At 36.3% G+C, this 23,048-nt stretch overlaps 1 protein-coding gene across 1 annotated transcript in view; it reads right to left on the bottom strand.

Moving 5' to 3' along the window:
• COL5A2 (collagen type V alpha 2 chain) overlaps window positions 1-23,048 on the bottom strand; it is a 146,037-nt gene that overhangs the window by 68,819 nt on the left and 54,170 nt on the right. The window contains exons 2-3 of the mRNA XM_002712334.6: window positions 4,950-5,171; window positions 1,173-1,186 (exon numbers count right to left, since the gene is read on the bottom strand). Of these exons, the coding sequence (XP_002712380.1) occupies window positions 1,173-1,186; window positions 4,950-5,171 (236 nt within the window). The remainder of the gene's footprint in view (window positions 1-1,172; window positions 1,187-4,949; window positions 5,172-23,048) is intronic.

Below are 23,048 nucleotides of genomic sequence, written 5' to 3'. Positions count from 1 at the left end.
CTGTTAGGTTCTTTTTCCCTCATTCAAATACTTCTATCTTTCCCTCCCATGCTCCCTCCCTACCCCTTTATCTATCTTTCATATATTTATTTACTTTGTTTAAAGCCTAGATTCATTTTTTAGTTTCAATTTACTCAGTTAAATGTAACAAGTATTTGCAATCCTTTTTTTTTTTTTGATGTCCATTCAAAGGTCAATAGCTTCATGTACATTTATTCTATATTAAATGTATAATATTGTCCATTGAGCCCAAAAGTGTACAGCTAGCCAGGGCCTCTCCCTGATAGCATCACTATCATTTGTCTGATTATCTGATAAATCACTTTATTAAAGTTCTACTGTTTGTAAAAGTAAAAAAAAATTTAAATTAGCTGCTAATCTGTCTAGTATCTGCCATGAAAACTGGACTCACTGGCCATTTTCACTCTCTTGATCTCCATGCCCATTCCATTTGGATCAGATTGAAGCAGATGCCCTTACTGTTAAGATAACCAGAAAACTGAGAGCACTGCTAAGGCAGAAGGAACCCTATTCATTCCATGGGATTATCCATGTCCAGCTGACACATGGCCAAACTGGCCAGCTGTAGCAGCATCTGGATATCCCCGCCCTTGTCCTCTTGAGTGTGAAGTTAGTTTCCAGGATTAGACTTCAGGCCCCTGGAAGTGGAGGAGGGGAAATAGCAGAAGAAATGTGTGTTCGGTAACACTTTCAGGTAATTTTTGGATCTTAACTTCCCCAACCAGCAGGAGAGCGACCACTACTCCAGTGAAGTAGCACTAACATTCTTCCTTCCCCCATGACTTACACCTACCCTTCCTTCTTTTTTCCATCTACTGTTAACTGTGCTTCTACAATGTGTAAGGTAGAAACACATCCTAAGCATAACGGAAAGTGTAAGGACTATGATGATTAATAGAACACATTCTTAATCCCTACAAAGTTTGCATCTTTCTGTCAGAAACAAATTTCAAAACATAAATTTAACCATAAGACAAATAAAATAGGAATCTACAAGCACAGTGGATGAACTGTGCTCACGTGTTTGTCCTGATGTGTGTGTACAGTTCTATGTACTGGACAGAAGGCATGCAAACATTTCAGAGCACAGTTCTTCATGGATAGTATTAGAAAGAATTCTTATGAAAAAGACATTGCAAAGGAAAACTTACCTTTCTTCCTCTAGCTATAAAAAGAAAAGAAAAAACATATTATTTTGTGGAGAAATGACTATTTGGGATATGTTAAATATTTTCAATAATGGGTTTCTTAAGAATCAGAATTTAGCTTAAACAGATCACCCTATCACAGGTAGGCAGTACTCAAAAGTGGTTTCAGATCAGTATTTACATAAAAAGTAAAACAGTGCAGCCTTTTGGGAAATTCTAGCATGGTTTAATATTTTTCATAATGTTTATACAGAACCTAAGTTAATTAAATTATAAATTAACTATTAAAGCTATAATGAGTTATGTTTAATCAGTGTTCTCTGCTTTTCTAATACTTTTGGTGAGCATGGCTTTTCATTCACATGGTTCAAAATAAAAAATATATTAAATGTTTATAATTTTGCAATTAAAAAAAAAACTCATTCTGTCCTTAAGAATACTATTATTTGTTCTTCTCCACTGTTCTCAAGTTCATTTTTGTATTTTCCTTGTTGTTCATTTGTCTGTTTATCATACAGATCTTTAAATGTTCGAAGCCTTCAGTATATGGCTCCCAAATTGTTTTTTAATAAAATATTAAAGGATTTATTTTTTAAACTACTAGAGTTGACTACACTTTCATTTGTCCCCATAAGAGGCCTAAAAATAGCTTCTAACCTTTGGCTATTACAAGGGTATCATTTCGTACCCAGCCAGGACAGTTTTAATAATGAAAAGGAGTGCTACTATTTATTACGCCAGGATAATCTATATATATTAGAATTTACCTGGGCGGGCTGGGATGGATGGTCATGCAATTCCAAATAATACTGTGATGAATAATGGTCCCATTTATGACCACATGAAGTTTGCTTGTAGGATAAACTCAATATCTTTTTTGAGTCCAAAGGTATAGGCACTTGCAATTTGATACATATTGTTACTACCCCTTCAGAGAGGTTATACTACCTTATATTTCCACAATCAATGCAGAGATTTCTCCCCAAGCAACATACAGTGATACTCAATGTACCGTCCTTTAATTTGAGTCAATCCGATAGGCGAAAATGACAGCTCAGTGTGATTTAAATGCGCATTTATTGTATTAAGGGGAAATTGTACAGTCTTCTCATATGTTGAGGAACCATTTGTATTTCCTTTTGTAAAAATTATTAGCTAATTTCCTTTGCCTATATTTTGATGAAGTGATTGGTGTTTTGGTTCATGAATATTTACATTTTTTAATTTAAAAGATGGCAATCATAAGTGAGTTGGTTTTCTTTTACTTTGCTTAGTTTTATGACTTCTGCATTTGACTTAGCATTAAGAAAGCCTTCTATATTTTAGGAATACAAAGAAATATTCCCAGTTGTCTTTCAAACTACATGATTTAATTTTCAAATTTGAATCATTGATTTATTTAGAATTAGGAGATATGATTTTTACTCAACTTCTGGTTTCTCCAGATGAATGCCTAGCTATTCCAAGAAGACATAGAAAATAACTGCTTTTCTAGGATGCCATCTTTATCATACAAAAATTGACTATGGATATTTGAATATACTTCAATGTTTTAAAAATATTTAATGCATCAAGACCATATTTTTTAAAACTAATGAGTCCTTTTAATATATGTAAATCTTGGAAGACCAGTCATCACTTGATTATTCTTTATAAGAGTTTTCCTGACTAGTCTTTCTTGCTTATTCTACATAAGTTTTTTGTTTGAAACTTGCTGAATTCTTACAGTGTTATATGTTCCATTGGAATTACGTTCAGACTATTAACTTATTGAGAATGATGTGCCTATCATATTTAGTCAATCTAACTGAGACATAATAGGACATTTCAAATTTTTAAGTCTTCATCTGAATTAGTAGTATTTTGAGGTTTTCCTCAGCAAGATCTTATATATCTAATGTTAAGTTTATCCTTAAGTATCTGTTACTATTATAAATGAGGTTTTTTATTCCCATTATCCATTCTATGCTGTAATTATTTACTCATAGAATATCTATTGATTTTCCCTTATTAATTTTATACTGTACTGTCTTATTACATCTTTCTATTTTATAGTAAGTTTTAAACTCAGTTTCCTTAGATTTTTTAACCACAGAATTACATTTTCTGTAAATGATTACTTTTAGCTCCTCTTTTCTGATTTTTAAATCTCAGATTTCTAAATCTCAGATTTTTCTTTTTTAAAAACTGGGCACATTCAGGGCTATGATTAGGTGGTGGTATCAGTAGACATTCATGTCTTATCCCTTGAGTTTAGGAAGAACACTTTAGTACTCAGCATAGTAAAGATTTTTAGCTAAAATGTAAATATTTTATCATGTCAATGAAATATCCATTTATCACCAAGTTACTAACTGTTTATCGAGAATATTGATCTTTGTCAAATACCTCTACTTCATTTATGGGTAGAAGCATATATTTTGTCTTCATAGGTCTGTTAAAGATTAGTTTTATTAATAGTTTTCCTAATACTAAATTATTCTGAAACTTGTAGAATAATCTCCACTTTTTCATGAGTGGTTCTTTTATGATGCTAGTAGACAGAATTTTATTTAGGATTTTTCAACAAAAATGTATAAAATCAGTCCAGAGCTTTCTTTTTATGTGATCTTTATTACATTTTGCTATACATGATAATACTCCCTTCATAATAAGACTTAAGTTTGCCTTTTCTTTTTCAATGTTCAAGAAGAGGTTTTAAAGTATTAAAATCACCCAGTTTTAATGGCTTTCCACAACTGTAGAACCAACTGCCATCTATACATTTGGTAGAGTCTAGCTATTTTACAAATGACTCTGTTTTTTTAGGGAAATCTGTATGCTCAATTTTTCTCTATCTAAATTAGTTTGAGTAGATTATATTTTGCCACAAATTATTCATTTTGTATAGGTTTTCAGACTTATTAACATAAAGTTGTGTAAATGGGTCTCTTGTGATTCTTTCAAGTTTGTTTATTTTTATTAGGCTACTTAGGTTATTGTCTCCTTGTCATTTTTTTTTCATTTTTGTAGAATTATATTTTGGACTTTAAAATTATGTCTGTATGATTTCAGTTAACTCACTTTCAGACTTGGCTTTTTTTCTGTAGAGTTTTCCTCCACTTCTTTTCAGTTTATTTGGTTGATGCTCTTCTAACTTTGAGCTGCATGCTAACTGCAGACTTTCACTTTCTTTTTTATATATGGATAGAGCTATAAATTTTTCGTTATCTTTTGAAAATAAAATGCTTCATTACACCTGCAGGAATCTGCTTTTTTTCTGGTATGTTAGTATGCCTGGTGTTTAAAATATTTATATATTAACTCTACTATTTCCCTTAACATTATTCTTTTGCAACCTCTTGGATATAGATTTATTTAGATATAGTCTATTAATTCCATTAAAATGAGCAATGATAAAAATGACAATATTTCCTATTTCTTGCATGCCTTCCACCTTCTTTTTGTCAATTTCAAACAAGGAAATGCTCCTTCTTTGCATCATTGTAGGCTTAAATGCACCATACTTCATTCAAACCACTAGGTTTGAATTAGAAACTCACTCTAGTTTACTCTTTATTTGACATTATATACCAATTGCATGCTTACTTCTATATTGTCAGAATAAAGAATTATTGTTTCCATCTACTCAGTGTTAAAGTGTGTAAGCAAAAATCATTAGCTCCAGAGGCTACTAAGCCACTTAATTATTTTCTTGGCTTGCTGAACCCCAAGAGAGAAAAACACTGACTATAAAGGGAAGCTCCAGATCAATTCTGAGTTGACCCTAAGCATTCTTACCAAAATTGGTATTGGTGTTTCCAGTTGTGTGAGGACAGACAGGACAGCACTCTCCAGGAGGAGTCACAGGGTCGGCACAGTTGAGCACATCCTGGCACTCTATCTTGTCACAAAGAATGGCTCCATTGTCACAGACACAGATCTGGCAAGGGGCAGGATGCCAAATGTCCCTGTTTAGGTACATCTGGCCATTCTGTGTGCAGGCTATTTCTTCATCATATCCTTTTGAAATAAGAAGAAAGAGAAGCAGGTTAGTAACCTGAAATTTTGTTATTTGAGAATTAGTTAAGATGGTCAGTCATCTTGTGGATCCTAACAACCTCTGAGCGAAGAAGTAACTTCCCAAGGGGGTAAAACACAGATGAACTTATTTCATTTAGTTTTTATGTACAAAATTATACGTGACTACCATGAACTTGTTACAATGTTTACATCTTTACATGACAAGTGAAGAAAAGTTGGTGACCCAGAGTAGGTATATTATTTAATTGTAGAACACTTCCTATAATATATTATTTTTGAAGTCAAGAAATACCAAACATGAGGTCAACAAAGGAAAATAAAAAAGAAATAATTTGAAAAAGAGGAGGAAAAGAGTATTTTAAAAGAAAATACATGACTTTAGTGTTTGGTGAGCCCAATAATACTTTCAAATCACTGGAAATTGAGATTAGTAAATCCTCCACAGTAGACAATATGCATTCATGTACCAAGAAGAAAAGCTTCTAAATAAAGGTATATGAGTTTATTGCAATTATTTAGACATGAAGATAAACAAAAAGAACAAACTTGCCCTATTTCATGGTAGAGATTTCCATTAGTCACTCTAAAGGCCCTTAGTAAACTATAATAGAAATGTAAAACTTATACACATGATGAGTTAATTATCTTTGAATCAAAATTAATTTAAGAAAGCCATAAGCAACATCATATAGCGACTAATTATACAATATCTTCCAAATCCTGTTTCATATTTAAATGAAAAGTTAAGGAAAATGGGGAAAATATGTACATACAGACAGGCAAAGATCACTTCTTTTATGAAATCTATTACAATGAGTATTAACTAATGCATTTTTATTTATTTTTCACTTGTTCCTTTAGATAATATACTAACTCCATCAAGGTAAGAACTAGGGTATGTTTAATTTATTATTGCATTTTACTTATTTATTTATTGAGTGACAGAGGCAGACTGAGATCTTCCACCTGCTGGTTCACTCCCCCTAGTGGCCACAATAGCTACGGCTGGGTAAGGCCAAAGCCAGAACCCTGGAACTCAATCCAGGTCTCTCATGTGGGTGCAGGAGTCCAAGTAATTGAGCCATCTTCTGCTGCTTTCCCAGGTGCATTAGCAGGGAGTTGGATCAGAAGTGGAGCAGCAAGGCCTGGAACTTGCACCCATATGGAATGCCAGCTTCGCAGATGTCAGCTTAACTGCTTAACCTGCTGCGCTACAGCACTGGCACTCAATACTGTATTTCTAATGTTTGACAATATACCCTTCACAGAGCTGCTATTCAATAAATAAAACTTTCCTATTGAATCACCAAACATACATTAGTGAACGAATCTAAATTATATTTCAGTAAATTAGTTTCATACCTTTAGCTTAACATTTTTTTTTAATCTGAAAGAGAGATCTCCTACCTACTGATTTACTCACTCAAAAGCCTGCAACAACTAAGGTTGAGCCAAGCCAACTCAGGAACTCACTCAAGGTCTCCCATGTGGGTGGCAGGGACCAAACTAACTTGAGCTACCACCTACTGTCTCCCTGGGTGTGTATTAGCAAGAGAATGGACTAGGGAGCAGAGCTGAGACTAGAACTCAGACACTCCTATGGGATACAGGCATTTCAAATAACATCCATCCTACCTTACTATCTTAACACTTAACTTTGTGAAAGCTAAATTTTAAAAGCCACAGATATTAAATTTTTGAAAGGCATTATCACTCAACATAATAGGTAAAAATGATCACAATTTAAGATAAAGATATAAACCCAAGAATTTATCTTACATAATTTTTACTTGTCAACTGTATCTCAAAAAAGCCGGAGAAAATAACGGTTTTCACATATATAACTGCCCAGCACAGGTAGTAGGCAAGTGGAAACGATTTTAGAGCAACCATGTTCTCATAATTAATCGGCTTTCTTAGAAAAAGAACATTAAGTGTATAACCTGTTTTATCTTCCTCAAGACTTTTAGCACATAATACATAGGTAATCATCATAGAGCTCTGTGTGTGCATAATTCTACTGTAGGGTTTTGAAACCGAGGAGAAACCAGGATTCATGTTTTCATATGTTTTTATAAAATAGTATTAAAAAAATGAGAAACATTTATGTCAAATAGGCAATGTGCCTTTTAGTTGAAAAATTAGTTTAAAAACACAACCTATATAAAAGAGGCCTAGACCAGAGTCCATTGAACAAGTCTATTAAGTAGACAAATTAAGAATTATTTTATTCATTAACTTTTATGATCTAAAAGGAAACATTCAACCACAAATATTAGATAACATTGCGTGAAAAAGTGAGCTATGGCGTAAGTGCAGTGATTTTTTTTTCTCCCTTTCCATTCCCTGGGGGGTAACAGCATTAAAACATATTTTCTGGGGATTAAGTAGTAGTAGTGAAAGTGCAAATTATTGAAAATATATATGTTTTGTCCTCAAAACTATTTATCATAGCTGTGGAGTATAATGTATGTGTATACAGATATGCAAGTGTACTTCCATATGTTATATATTCTTACTATATGATATATATAACATTATAGAGCATTTATGTAACAAATTTAAAAATTATGTTATACACAAGATGTAAATATTAAATAAGAACAATATGATTTAGTAAAATATGCAATATATATTGTTTGTTATTACATATATTATAAATTATAAATTAGATTTGAGAGTTATTACAATAAAATATATTATATTTGGATAGGTTTTATATATGTGATATATACAAGAGAGCTTCAAAACATTCATTTAAAATGGAATTATAAGATGTTTGTTTTTTAATATTTATTTATTTATCTGAAAGTCAGAGTTACAGAGAGAGAGTAGAGGCAGAGAGAGAGAGAGAGAGGTCTTCCATCCAATGGTTCACTCCCCAATTGGCCCCAATGGCCAGAGCTGCACTGATCCAAAGCCAGGAGCCAGGAGCTTCCTCTGGGTCTCTCGCATGGGTGCAGGGGCCCAAGGACTTGTGCCAACTTCTACTGCTTTCCCAGGCCATAGCAGAGAGCTGGATCGGAAGTGGAGTAGCCAGGTCTCCAAACGGCGCCCATTTGGGATGCCGGTGCTTCAGGCCAGGGCGTTAACCCACTGCACCACAGCGCCGGCCCTATGATGGATTTTTCCATGAAATGTCTGAAGCCTTTTCTTATTATATCATTCATGAAATAATTAGATATTTAGAAATAGGTAGAGAACTTTAACAACAAACAAACAGCAAAAGACAGCCTACAATAATGTTGCCAATTAAATATCACTAGACTGTAAGAAACTCTTTAGGGGAAGACATCTGTTCTCTGTCTCCTTCAAGCTTGGAATAAAATGATGTGTTCTATCCATCCTGTGTTAACACAAAGACAGTTTCTTCCTGAGTGTTTAAGCTGACGTGACTTCAACCCAATGGGCGAAGTGGGCTGCTGTATTACCTTCTTTAAATGGCAATGTTAAAGGTTAGCTTTATACTGTGATTCATCACTGGTCTCTTTTCCCTGCACATTTATAATTAAGTTTAAGATGATGTGGAAAGTTAGCTGGAATGCTTTGAAATGGCAAGGCGAGGAAAAACCACATTTGCTGCTAAATCCTGCCTTCTCTTCACTCGCACAAGAATGCATACACATCACAGAGAGCTCCAAAACGCAGTGAACTTCCATTGTTCATGTCTGAATGAAAGACACATACAAAGAAACAGTGGGTGGAAAATACAGGGTGTTTTACAGCCTTTATGTTTCTACATGGTAGTTGTGCACCATATGATTAGGTTGTTCCTTCTGTTTTGTCTATAGACGTTTGCTTAAATAAAAAGTAAAATAAAAAAGCAAAATTTCAGCCAATTTCTTGAAAAATTTGCAATGAAGTTTTTAATGACATAATTGTTCTATGAGTGGAAATATAACAAAATAACATTTTCTAGCACATTCTGAGAAATACTATCCTCCTGACTCCTGTAACCAAATCCTAAAATTAACGTAAGCTAAATCTAAAGCCTGGATCAAAGGCCCAAAACTTGAAATAATTGTTGTGTCTTAAGTATTGGATAAGCAATTTTTTATACAATCTAAAAATAACTCCAAAACTATACTTTTGAACTGCTTATGTTTTTTGTTATCTATATTTCTTTAAATGTCTTACAATTCAGGAAGACTGATTGGAACCTGATAGCATTGTCACTATTTTATGATTTTCATGGTACTGTAACTTTCAAACTTTTTATCTTTCAAGCTATAGAATTTCACCCTTACCAAATGTCCCAACAAATTAAATTCATTATGAAGTCATTCTCACAAATAAATTGGTGATAATATTTTAGATAGAAAGATATATTGCTATCTGACCACATTTCATTTAAAATCAACTCAAAAGTCCTATTTTTATCATACATCCTCATAGATATAGCGTCCCGTAAATCTTACATTTTTAAAAATTTATTTGAAAGGCAGAGTAACAGAGAAGCAGAGGCAGAGGCAGAGAGAGAGAGGTCTTCCACCTGCTGGTTCACTCCCAAGATGGCCGCGACGGCCGGAGCTATGTCAATCCGAAGCCAGGAACCAGGAGCTTCTACTTTCCAGGCGGGTACAGGGGCCCAAGCACTTGGGCCATCTTTTACTGCTTTCCCAAGGCAGAGGAGAGAGCTGGATCAGCAGTGGAGCAGCCAGTACTCGAACTGGCGCCCTTATGGGATGCCAGCACTGCAGGCGGTGGCTTTACCCTCTATGGCACAGCGCTGGCCTCCAGGATTCAGTTCTTAATCACTAGATGGCAGAGCAAATTTATCACCTTATTATAATAGACATTTGGTAACTAAATTATTAGAAGTTCTGCTTACCATCTCTGGGCCATGCCCTACACCTCCATCGCTTCATGTACAGTCTTTACACTTGGGCAAACAAAACAAAAGACCAGCATAAAGATGGCCATATTGAAACCTTTTGAGTAGACAAGACACATATAATTCCATTTGTGTATTAAATTACTGGCGTCTACTTAAAGACATTGAGAAATATATGACTTAGCCATTAACTATATCTTTTCCTTGCAAAAATAATGCAGATATTCTTGTGTCACAAAAAGTTTGGATCTCCTATTCAGATGTGTGTTTGTTCAGATTATTTCCTCTCATTGGACTGAGTTTTCAGGAGTTCAAACTGAGTTCAGCTCAACAACTTTCACATCTCATGTCACAGAATCATTCTTAAATACACGTATTCGTAGGATGGATGAATGTGTAAGTGAATGAAAGCAGGAACTAGTTCACTGATGGGATGATTGACAAGTCTGCCCTCTTTTGTCCTACTTAAATATGTCCCAGAGACAATGTGCACTTGGAACCTCTGTTCCGAATGAAGTGGCAATGAGTCACATGGTTCTTGCCAAGTGTGTCTCTGAGGTCCAGACCTCTGTGTGGATGGAGAGGAAAAGTCTGCGTCAGTCAGAGCAGCTCATATTTCATGATTTTCAGAAAGCTACAGCAAGGCTTCAGCCTTCCCGACCCAGTTGACCGAGGTCTCCTCTGAGGTCGTGAAGGTCTGGGCTAACTTTATTTAGTTTCTCTCTGACTGTGGAAGTCTTTGAAGGACTTAAATCATGGCATTGTCAGCTTGTGGGACAAAGCAGGAGGCAACAAAGGAGTCTCACGTGTTCTGGACCGAGCCACAAATGCTGCCTTTAACTGCACAGCACAGCCCTAGCTGCCGCACTGAGTTCCAGAGATTCTTCCAGGAAATCCTTTCCTCCCCTCTGCTCTCGGCACTGTTTATCATCATAGGGAGACAACAAGAAACAGCATTCAAGTCTTCCTTTAACCCTGCTGAGTAAATGCCAACAATTCCAGGACCAGCATTTCCCTTTCCTTATCCAATGCCCAAGCTTCTGAAAGTTCCATAGATAGGAAGTCAGCAGAGACAGCCACTTTGGCATCGAAGTCGGTGGGGGAGCAGGTGGGTGGAGCAGTCCTGTGAGGTTTTACATTTGTTGTTGGACCCAGCGCTGACTGTCACTTTGTCATGAGCATCGAGAATTAAATCTTTTTAGGATATTCATCCAAATCATTACTTTTTCTGTCATCCTCCTCTCTTCATTATACCAGCTAAATATGAGTAGGCATACAATGATTATTTGAACTGAGTTAATTTTTATTCCACTAGGGACAAATATATATCCAAAAGCAATAGAACAATAATAATTCATTTAATATTTAATATTTTGCTGAAATTGAAAAAGCAAAATGGAAACATCCCATTCAAAGAATTTCAATGCTGCACACAAGGAAACAAGCATAAACTGCCTATGAAAGTGGCTTTCTTTAATGCAACCATTAAACTTTTTAGAATCTCATATTCAAAGGTTTTTCATTAATTATTACAACTTTTGTTTTTACTTAAAACAGAAAAAATGCAAATAAAACACTTTCATATTGGTATTAAGTATATTTACATGAATCATTGGGAAATTGTACAGATTATGGCTACAATGTGAAACTAAAACAATACATATTTCAATATAGTACTCAATTATATCTCAAAGACAAACTGATCATGCATTTGACATCATTTTTTTCCAAATGTATGGTTCAAACTATTGAAGAACTGAAAAAAAAAAGCTCAAAGAAAATTGGACCCATCCTATGTCTTATCATCCAGAAATTTCAATAACAATTTCTTTAGCAAACCCTAGTCCTGTTTTAAATATCAACCCTTAGTGAGTAAATTAAGTACATGCACTATGACAAATGTATCTGCCTACATAAAAGCATGAACAATTTTAAACTCTTCTTAATAAAATCTATCTACTTAATTTTTCCCAGCCCAACATTCGTTGAGTTGAAGAGATTTTTCTTTATAAGGGATAGAATCAGTTTTCTTAAGTGGTCTGGAGATAAGTATATAAGTAAGTAACATGCTCTCAGTGTTATTCAATATCCATATTCAAGATTTTTTTTCTTTACCTGCTGCAAGTTTTCTCTCAAAAGTCGTCTCCATAAAGCCTACCTACTCTGACCACCTTACATAGAACTGCAAATTACCACACACATAGGAGGCACTTAAAAAAAAAAAAAAAGAAAGAAAAAGTCAAGGAAAATACACATCATAAAAAAATCTATGCGTGGATTTCAAAAATGTTGCACCAAAATAGATGTATTTTAATTCAGTTTCACTGCAAGATTTTGAAGTACACTTTCAATCCACCAATTCTTACACTTCATTTTTTCTCTTTTATTTGTCTCTTCTTTTAATATAGTAAGTAGAACTGCTAAACCTACTATGTCATTGAGTTTATTGTTTGCTTCGCCATGCTTGTATTGTTACTCTATATGAGCAGAAATAATTTATCTTGGTTTCTTCATTGACATATCCCGGTATCTTAGAATAGTATCAAGATCATAACAGATGTTTAATAAATATCAATTGGGTTAATTTTTTAATATTAGATGTCTGCTTAAAAAGTTTTAAGCAGTAAAATCATATTGTAACATGCTTTATTATATAAAAGGGACTTTTATATCTAAAAACAATTGTAAGAATATGAAGGAAGATATCCAGGTTATATTAGATATAATATTTATTAGCCGGCGCCGCGGCTCAATAGGCTAATCCTCTGCCTTGCAGCGCCGGCACACCGGGTTCTAGTCCTGGTTGCCCCTCTTCCAGGCCAGCTCTCTGCTGTGGCCCTGGGGTGCAGTGGAGGATGGCCCAAGTGCTTGGGCCCTGCACCCCGTGGGAGACCAGGAGAAGCACCTGGCTCCTGGCTTCAGATCAGCGCGGTGCGCCAGCTGCAGCGCGCCGACCGCGGCGGCCATTGGAGGGTGAAACAACGGCAAAAGGAAGACCTTTCTCTCTGTCTATCTTTCTCTCACTGTCCACTCTGCCTGTAAAATAATAATAATAATAATATTTATTATCTGCTGTTTTTCAAAGAGAATACAGAATTAAGGTAATGAATTTCTTCCTACTGTAGAGAGCATACAAACTAGCAGGGAGCCACCGCAGTAACAAACTACTGAAACACAGTTCTTTTAAGATAGACATAAAGGCAAACTCCGGTACTGTGGAGACAGGCAGAGCATCTCACCTAAGCTGGAGGTCAGAGAAGCCAAAAGAAATCTGTGATTCAAGTTCTGTAAATTCCTTTCTTCAATGCATTGTTTTTTGGAGTTGCTTTCTTTTTAAGTGAGAAAATTAAAATCAAAATTGGTTTCTTCTATAGATTCCCTTCCAATTATATAACATGGTTACTTCTGGACCAATGCCCATAACTGGCAATGGACGTCTTCTCTCTGCCAATGAGTCAACACGAACCTGAAGGAGCCCAGGTACTTCCTCTCACCTGTTTTAATTTCCTTCCCATATTTTCCCTCACCAGAGGATAAAACAGTGGCACTCTTGTTTCTAAACCAACAAGTGTGTCCGTAGTGGGTGCCTCAGAGAAGCAGGGGTGTGGGTCATCAGCCCAGGAGCCAGCACAGCAGGGCACAGTAACGAGGAAGGAAAAATTGGTTGCCAGTGACTAACTCTGGCAACATAGCGATAAACTATAAATGTGTTTTCCACATGCAATTCCACAGCCATTTTTCAAATTTAGATACAGAATTTTGGATTATACTGCCTTGACATTTTAAGAAGTCAAAAAATAGCTCTATTGTATAATGTCTAGTTTAAAAGAAGCTGAGTTTAGTCCATGGGTACTAGTTTATAAAAATGTCTACAGATATCTAACACTGTACTAGATGTTCACTTAGATTTTATGCTCAGCTCTATTTCTACTGATTTTATAGACGACAAGTATTAACTCAGTGTACTTAACTGTGTGCTTATGTACGTCTCATGCCAGAAAGACACAAAAACACATATAAAAATAAACTAGTACAGAAGAATTTTTAATTGAGAAAATAAAAGGAGAGTTTATTAAATCATACATTTAATAAGTGTTTACTAAGAATTTTCTAAATGTAAAGTATCTCCTTCTTTTAAGATTTATTTCTTTGAAAGCCAGTGTAGTGGCAGAGGGAGAGAGAAATCTTCCATCTGCTGGATCACTCTCCAAATGGTCACAACAGCCAGGGATGCACCAGGCTGAGGCAGGAGCCAGGAACTTCATCTGTGTCTCCCACATGAGCAGCAGGGGCCCAAGTACTTGGGTCATCTTCCATTGCATTCCCATGTAGATTAGCAGGAAGCTAGATCACAAGTGGAGAATCCAGTACTCTCAACTGCTACTGCTATGTGGGATGCTGTGATGACAAGTGGTGGCTTAACTTACTCACAACAATACCAGCCCCAATGGAATGTATCTTCTGTCCAGCTATTTCTCTAATTACTGCAATTAGTCAAGGAAGAAAATAGTTTGTATAAGATAATAGGTTTGAGAAATTACGTATAAGAAATCTGAAAACATAGAATCACTGTGAACTGAAATTATCTCATGTGGCATGAGTAAAAGTGGGTTCTTAAACAAGCACTAAAAATTGTAAGGTATTCTGCCTAGAAAGGAGGCAGCACACCACCTAAAAGAGGCATGGAGAGGCAGAAAAACATGTCAAATGTGTAGGATCAAGAGGCACAGTTTAATTTATAGAAAATGAGGTGAAATGAATTGCTGGTAAAAGTGGTGCCTCTTCTTCTAGAAGGGACTTAAGACTTGCTCACTGGAATTTGGTTACTCTCTGTGCCCGGATCTTACCTTACCAATATGCCTTGCAAAGTACCTGCAAAAATACTTGTTTGTTTACCTTTTAACTCTAATAGAGATATATGTTTTCTGAGGGTGAAAAACAAATTATCTCTATAATGCAAGTGTGGAACAATGTTTAATATATGAAGGACACGCAGAAGATGCTGGTTAAAAACAGACATTTCATAAACAGGAGGAAGTATAAGCTGCTTTTAGGAATATTAATCAAACAATAGAATTAAGGAATAATTGGAAGCAAATGAACCCAAATGTCACTAACTAAAATGTCATATTAGGAAAAATAATATTTCTAGGAACAAAGAGATAGAGGTAAATCCATGAGATATCAGGTAAAAAATTTGCAGTGTTTGGTTAATTATGGGTGGGTTACAGTGGTAAAAGATTTTAAACTAACTTAGGAGTTTCAAGAATGAATAGAGAAATTACACCTATCGGGTCCTGTTATAAGCTAAATTGTGCCTCCCACCACAAAAAGATAGGATGAAGTCCTAACCCTATAACTTCAGAATGTGACTTCACATGGAAATCAGTTATTGAAGATGTAATTCATTAAGATGAAGTTTGATGGGGCTGTAACCCAAAATGACCAATGTCCGTTTCTGAAGAGGCACAGAAGATCAGATGTTTGTGTCATTTTTAAGCCACCCAGTTGCTGGTGCTAGGAAATGAGTGTAGATAACTCCAGCATAGGAGTGTGACTAAACATCATAAAAAATAAGAGTTGTGGAAAGAGATTTTATTGGAAAAATTCTAAACTCTAATTGTGCTTTAAAAAATTCTAAACTGGCCGGCGCCGCAGCTCACTAGGCTAATCCTCCGCCTGCGGCGCTGGCACACCGGGTTCTAGTCTCGGTCGGGGCACCGGATTCTGTCCCGGTTGCTCCTCTTCCAGTCCAGCTCTCTGCTGTGGCCCGGGAAGGCAGTGGAGGATGGCCCAGGTCCATGGGTCCTGCACCCGCATGGGAGACCAGGAGAAGCACCTGGCTCCTGGCTTCGGATCAGCGCCATGCGTAGGCCTCAGTGTGCCGGCCACTGTCCGCTCTGCCTGTCAAAAAAAATTCTAAACCATAATGGGATGTATACTAAGGAAGAACAGTCTGGTACAAATATTAGTAGTTGCTTTTTAACGTGTTCTAAGAGTTATACTAAGTGCTTTATGAAAATGTTGTACTTAATTTTATTAACCATCCCAATGGAGGCTTGGAGTCAACCAAAGTCACAAAGCAAGTGAGTGACAAAGCCATTATTTAAACCACACTCAAACAACCATGCTACCTTACATAGAATAGAAGACAAGTTTGCATATATAATATTTGAAAGTCACACTCTAAACATTGATTCTGAACAAGGAAGAGTGATAATAAACTGACTAATAGAGTTCACATAAAAGATGGGAAGCAAAAAGTATCTGGGTAATTTGAAAGAAAAAAATGAACCAGGCAAAGAATTTATTCTAAGGTGACATTTACCTTAGAGATAAGGAAAGCGAAAGATTAATTTTTGTGTGTGTGTGTGTGTGTGTGTGTTCTTAAGTTGTAAAATTGTTAGCAAAGGGAAGCATCTGAAACATTCTAAGAACAGGAACTCTTCCTTCTTTTCTATTCAGCTCCCAACTCTAAATGGTCAATATTTCATTTCCTGGTGCTCTGCCTGCGTATCCACCAAATGTTACCATCCTAATATCTGATGAAATTTCCCCTAGCTTTCCTGAGGCCTCACAGGATATTGATGCGGAGAAAACTATCCCCATGATATGAATAAGCCTTCAGGCATCGTAATGAGTAGGAACAGTAGATGGTTGCATACCAACTATGATTTTGTGCTTTTTTAGGTTAGGCTGTAGGGCACAGGAAATGAATTTTTCTTCCAGAACATTCAGTTTATATTATACAAATATGATTCCGCTCATAGAAAACAATCTGTGATATGCTCTCTTATTTAAAATAAACAGGTGACTCTGAAAAAACAATTGGGGAAAACTCAACAAAATTCAATGTTGAAGAATGTAAATTTCTTTTTTTTCAACTTATATTAAATAAGTATAAATTTCCAAAGTACAACTTTTGGATTATAATGGCTTTTCCCCCCGTAACCTCTTTCCCACCCGCAACCATCCCATCTCGCACTCCCTCTCCTACCCCATTCTTCATCAAGATTCAGAAAAATATGATTTAAAGCAAGTTGTCATCAGCTGCCTGTTTTAAAAATTATCATGTTCATATCTTCATTTTCTCTCTTTTTTTGAAGTCTGAAGTAATTATAAAAGCTCTTAATTAGATTTTGTGTTTTAATTTAATCTTTGCTAAGGAGTTTGAAAATAGGAACTTCCTCCAAGAACCAAGCTACAACTTAATTTTTTCCTGGTTAGTTATCATTAGGTTAGTCATAATAGATTTGACTGGCAATAAGCATTAGAAATAAAAGTAAATAAAGTAATAAGTGTGACCGTGCATTTTGCTTTGCCACAAAAAGAGGGCATGTGACCTAATAAAATTATCCATGCATATCATTTTTGTACTGAAATGATCGAAAATAACTGAGTGAATCTGAATTTTCTCATTATGTTAACAGAATAGCAACGAGTAAGAGTTTTTAAATGTAGTTTTACTGGTTAAATGTGAAGTGTAAAGGCTAATGGTGTTTGCAGTGAGTTCAAGAGAATTTTTCATGACTAGACCATATTATCAAGTGAACTGACAAGAGGTATTGAATACAGAATGAAATTTAAGGTATGTCTCCATCAATAAACCTCTCTGATGTTTTAGAGGTTCAGACACAAGGGCATAAGGCCATTTTCAGCATCTAGATTGCTAAAGAGAACAGATCTAAAGGCATTGCTTTATGTCCACCTAAGTTTACGTAAGTTTAAGGGATAGACAAAATCATTCTGCATATGCATACAAAATTGCACATAAAGTGCTATTATCTTGTTATTTCACCTCATCTCCTAAAATTAAAAGACAGTTGTTTATCCCTTTTGGACCCTAGGCTTTGGATTCCTTTAACTGTACACTGAGTGACTAAAGAGTTTAGTTATAACTTGCAGGAATAGGAAATATGCAATGACAGCCTGACACAGCCAAGACTTTAGCTACTCAGCATCAGCCTATGTATAGTAAAGCATAAACTCCACTATTTTATAAAGATATCAGAAACTTAAAAATTAATTCTTTTTTCTTTTCTTTTTTTTTAACTTTTATTTAATGAATATAAATTTCCAAAGTACGGCTTATGGATTACAATGGCTTCCCCCCCATAACATCCCTCCCACCCGCTACCCTCCCCTTTCCCATTCCCTCTCCCCTTCCATTCACATGAGGATTCATTTTCAATTCTCTTTATATACAGAAGATCAGTTTAGCATACATTAAGTAAAGATTTCAACAGTTTGCTCCCACACAAACATAAAGTGAAAAATAATAGATGATTTTTTAAATGATGATGAAATCAGATCAGACCTATTGTCATGTTTAATCCCAGTGAGAGTCAAGTTGGGAATTGATAATTTCTTCTTTTTTTTTTTTTAACAGAAGATCAGTTTAGTATACATTAAGTAAAGATTTCAACAATTTGCACCCCATAGAAACACAAAGTGAAATATATTGTTTGAGTACTCGTTATAGCATTAAGTATCAATGTACAGCACATTAAGGACAAAGATCCTACATGAGGAGTAAGTGCACAGTGACTCCTGTTGTTGACTTTACAAATTGACACTCCTGTTTATGGCATCAGTAATCTCCCTATGCACCAGTCATGAGTTTCCAAGGCTATGGAAGCCCCTTGAGTTCTCCGACTCTTATCTTGTTTAGACAAGGTCATAGTCAAAGTGGAGGTTCTCTCCTCCCTTCAGAGAAAGGTACCTCCTTCTTTGAAGACCTGTTCTTTCCACTGGGATCTCACTCACAGAGATCTTTCATTTAGGTTTTTTTTTTTTTTTTTTTTTTTTTTTTTTGCCAGAGTGTCTTGGCTTTCCATGCCTGAAATACTCTCATGGGCTTTTCAGCCAGATTGGAATGCCTTTAGGGCTGATTCTGAGGCCAGAGTGCTGTTTAGGACATCCGCCATTCTATGAGTCTGCTGAGTATCTCGCTTCCCATGTTGGATCACTCTCCCCTTTATTTATTCTATCGGTTAGTATTAGCAGGTACTAGACTTGTTTATGTGATCCCTTTGGTTCTTAGTCCTATCATTATGATCAATTGTGAACTTGGACTAGTGAGATGGCATTGGTACATGCCACCTTGATGGGATTGAATTGGAGTCCCCTGGTATGTTTCTAACTCTACCATTTGGGGCAAGTCAGCTTGAGCATGTCCCAAATTGTACATCTCTTCCCTCTCTTATTCCCACTCTTATGTTTAACAGGGATCACATTTCAGTTAAATTTCAACACTTAAGAATAACTGTGTATTAATTACAGAATTAAACCAGTCATATTAAGTAGAACAGACAAAAAAAAACTACTAAGAGGGATAATGTATTAAGTTGTTCATTAATAGTCAGGGCTAATGGGTTATATCTGCATTCACTGGGGACTCATTTAGCTCAATCATTCAACCCATCCAATTTAGGAATTAAATGAATAAAAGTATCAATAAAGGCATAAAGCCAATATAAATTTAAGGTGCAATATGTATATTAAGGTCATTATATGCAGAGTCTTTATAATAATGATATTTTGTATAAAGGGATGAGATTATATAAAATTTTCCATAAGTTACAATTAATAACCTAATTAATGTTTTCTATTTTAAATTATAATCTTATGTTTTATTATCAAAAGAAATTATTCTTTAAAATTTAACAAAAATTTATACCATTTTATTTCTTTTCATGTGGCCATATAAGAATGCATTTCAGGAAAAGTGACATAGCACTTAAACCACATCAAGTGGAACATTCTGCACTATGCCTTGAAAGAGATAATCATTTCTCCAATTCCTAAAACTCAGGGGGAATAAGTTATGTTTCTTGATAGAGAATGTAAACAGAATAACACAAATCAAATCTAGTTTCTCTTACAGACATAGCATTATAATAGAGTACATTTCAAATCTAAGAACTAATAATAGCAATAGGAATGGCCATTTTAACAAATGAAATATTTGCAATTCAGTATGCTACATGGTTTTGGAAAGGGTCTCCTAAGACATGCCCAGGACACATAAAGACATACAAAGGCCGTGAGCGGATAGAGTAGATGATCTTTATGCATCCACTAAATATTGAACACATACACTATGCGATTTCTCCATTTAGTGCTAGAGCTACACAAAAACAAAAGACATCATTCTAACTCCAAGCAGATGTAGCCTAGTTAGGAAGTCAGCCAGACAATCAAGCAACTGGGGCAGGTGTTGTGGTGCACTGGGTTAATCCACCTCTGGGAATGCCTACATCCCATTTCAGAATATCAGTTCAAATCCTGACTACTCTGCTTCTGATTCAGTTCCTTGCTAACGCATCTGGGAAGCAGCAGATGATGGCTCAAGTAATTGAGTTCCTGCCACCTATATGGCAAACCCTGATGGAGTTCCTGGTTCTTGGTTTCCAGCACTGGAGGCTGGAAAAATGAAAATTCAATCTTTCCAAGCTCTCCCCACTTCTTTTCTCCCTCCCTCTCTTTCTCAGCCTCCCTCCCGCACTCCATCCATTTCAAATAAAATAAATAAACATTTAAAAATATATAGTTAAGCAAAAGAAGTATAAATGATAGGAATCTTGATACAAATAAACACAGGAGTAAAAACAAGCATTGTTTAAGGCATTTTTTTTATTAGACAGGCAAAGTTAGATAGTGAGAGAGAGACAGAGAGAAAGGTCTTCCTTCCGTTGGTTCACCCCCCAGATGGCTGCTATGGCCAGCGCGCTGCGCCGATTCAAAGCCAGGAGCCAGGTGCTTCCTCCTGGTCTCCCATGCGGGTGCAGGGCCCAAGCACTTGGGCCATCCTCCACTGCTTTCTCGGGCCACAGCAGAGAGCTGGACTGGAAGAGGAGCAACCAGGACAGAATCCGGAGCCCCAACTGGGACTAGAACCTGCACTGCAGGCGGAGGATTAGCCAAGTAAGCCGTGGCGCCGGCCTGTTTAAGACATTTTTTAAGAGGGTAAAGTTAGACTTTCTAGTGGAATTAGGTGAGAACTCAGAAAGTGGTGGAATTTATCCAGAAGACACACTATGGTCAGAAGAAGATGAAAACAAAGAAATTGGGCAGTGGGGAAAGGGATCAGATTGGAAGGAACAGCAACCTCAAAGATCTGGAACACAAATTTCTGATGCACTACAGGATGAGTAGGCCATTGCCAACCCAAGTCAAGAAAATGAGGAATAAAGACAAAGCAAATCTGCAGCCTTAATTGATAAACATTCCAGACATATTTTGACTATTTGCCTAGTCACTGGGAATCCCCAAAGGGCAAAGTGATGGGGTGGGGTGCAGAGGAGGTGGGTAGAAATTGAAGGGTTGAGGCAACCCAAATTTTTTGTTTCAGTTTGCTTTTTTACATTGGCATTGAAAATTACTTGCTATGTAATATTTGGAAAACGACATTTTTGATTCTCAAGTTTTTCATCTTAAAAATAGAGATTATATAACCCCTGCCAAGATTATTTTGAGAATCCAATATATGTGAAAGTGCTTTGAAAAATCAGAATGTCTTATTTAAACACAAACTAGTACTATTTAGCACACAGGTTCCCAGACTTCTCTGTCTTGCCTGTATCCCTTTTACATGGATATAAAAGCAGACTGGTGCCACCTTCCTCCCCCTTAGAGGAGACCATCAGCATCTGGAGTGTGGTGAGTAAGGAGTGAAAAATCACACCTTATGTTGTTTTGGCAGAAACCCATTCATACAGGGCTAAGGTCATGGTGGAGAAACCCTGCCTCTCCCACAGAACACCCCACAATCATGTTTGTCCTTATAAATAGTAGCACAAAACACAAGTGCACTCAGACTTCAAGAACAGTGATCAGGGCAGGGAAGAAGGGAAAGTTGATATTTGTAGGGCAAGATGCTTTTTGTATCTCAGCATATGATACTGGACAAGCTATACTAGCAATTACTTGGACCTCTTCATGCTACAATACTTGAACTAGCTGCCCAAAGCACCTTGTTTAATATAATCACACTTGCAAAGTTTTTGAAACTAACTATATAGCACCTTGACAACAGGCTTGTTAAGCCTCTGGAGAATATGTTGTGCCTTCCTCACATAGAAGTCACCAGTTGTGTTTTTTTGAAGAGTAGGCTGGCACTGTGAGAGGCAAATCCCGGTATCATGCTTTAGAGCCATTTAAAGATTCAGGTTATATTTTTTTATTTGACAGAGTTAGACAGTGAGAGAGAGACAGAGAGAAATGTCTTCCTTCCATCGGTTCACTCCCCAAATGGCTGCTATGGCCAGCGCTGCACCAGGAGCCAGGAGCCAGGTGCTTCCTCCTGTTCTCTCACGCAGGTGCAGGGGCCCAAGTACCTGGGCCATCCTCCACTGCCTTCCCGGGCCACAGCAGAGAGCTGGACTGGAAGAGGAGCAGCTGGGACTAGAACCCGGCGCCCATATGGGATGCCAGTGCCACAGGCGGAGGATTAACCAAGTGAGCCACAGTGCTGGCCCCAAGATTCAGGTTATTTTTATGAACATATATTTATGATTTTTCAGTTCTTTAATTCAAAGACTTACTCACAATAAGCCCCATAAAAATTATGTGTTTTGTGATTTTTAAATACTGTGCATCCCTCAAATTGAGGGGTTTTCATTCCTTTTTAAATTTCAGACTTGATTTTGTTTTAGGCTGGTACTTCTCAAAGCTGGCTTTGCCTCAGAATCATTCAGAATGTTTTAAAAATACTGGTTCTGAGATGGGTGATTCTGATTCTGATTTTGTTTTGAAACTGGAGATCTATATTTTCTAGAAGCTTCTCTGCTACTTTGATGGCAGATTTGGGGATAATTACTGTCGTCCCCACAATAAGCACTTCCAGCAATGCAAGACTTTCTTTAAACATAAGAAATAATATGAAAACTGTCATTCCCTACTAAGGACATTCTGATTAAGGGTCTTTCTTTCCTTCAAGTTGCTCCAGTTGCTGCTTCTCTATAGCGCCACAAATCAAAGCTAACTGGTTCTCATTCAGATAAAATAGGTTGCCACTGAGA

The sequence above is a fragment of the Oryctolagus cuniculus genome, chromosome 3, assembly GCF_051225735.1.
Source record: "Oryctolagus cuniculus isolate XC-2025 breed Fujian yellow rabbit chromosome 3, ASM5122573v1, whole genome shotgun sequence".
NCBI classification, from domain to species: domain Eukaryota; kingdom Metazoa; phylum Chordata; class Mammalia; order Lagomorpha; family Leporidae; genus Oryctolagus; species Oryctolagus cuniculus.
Note: the sequence above shows the minus strand (reverse complement) of the source record. Positions and strands in the feature narration are given on the sequence as shown.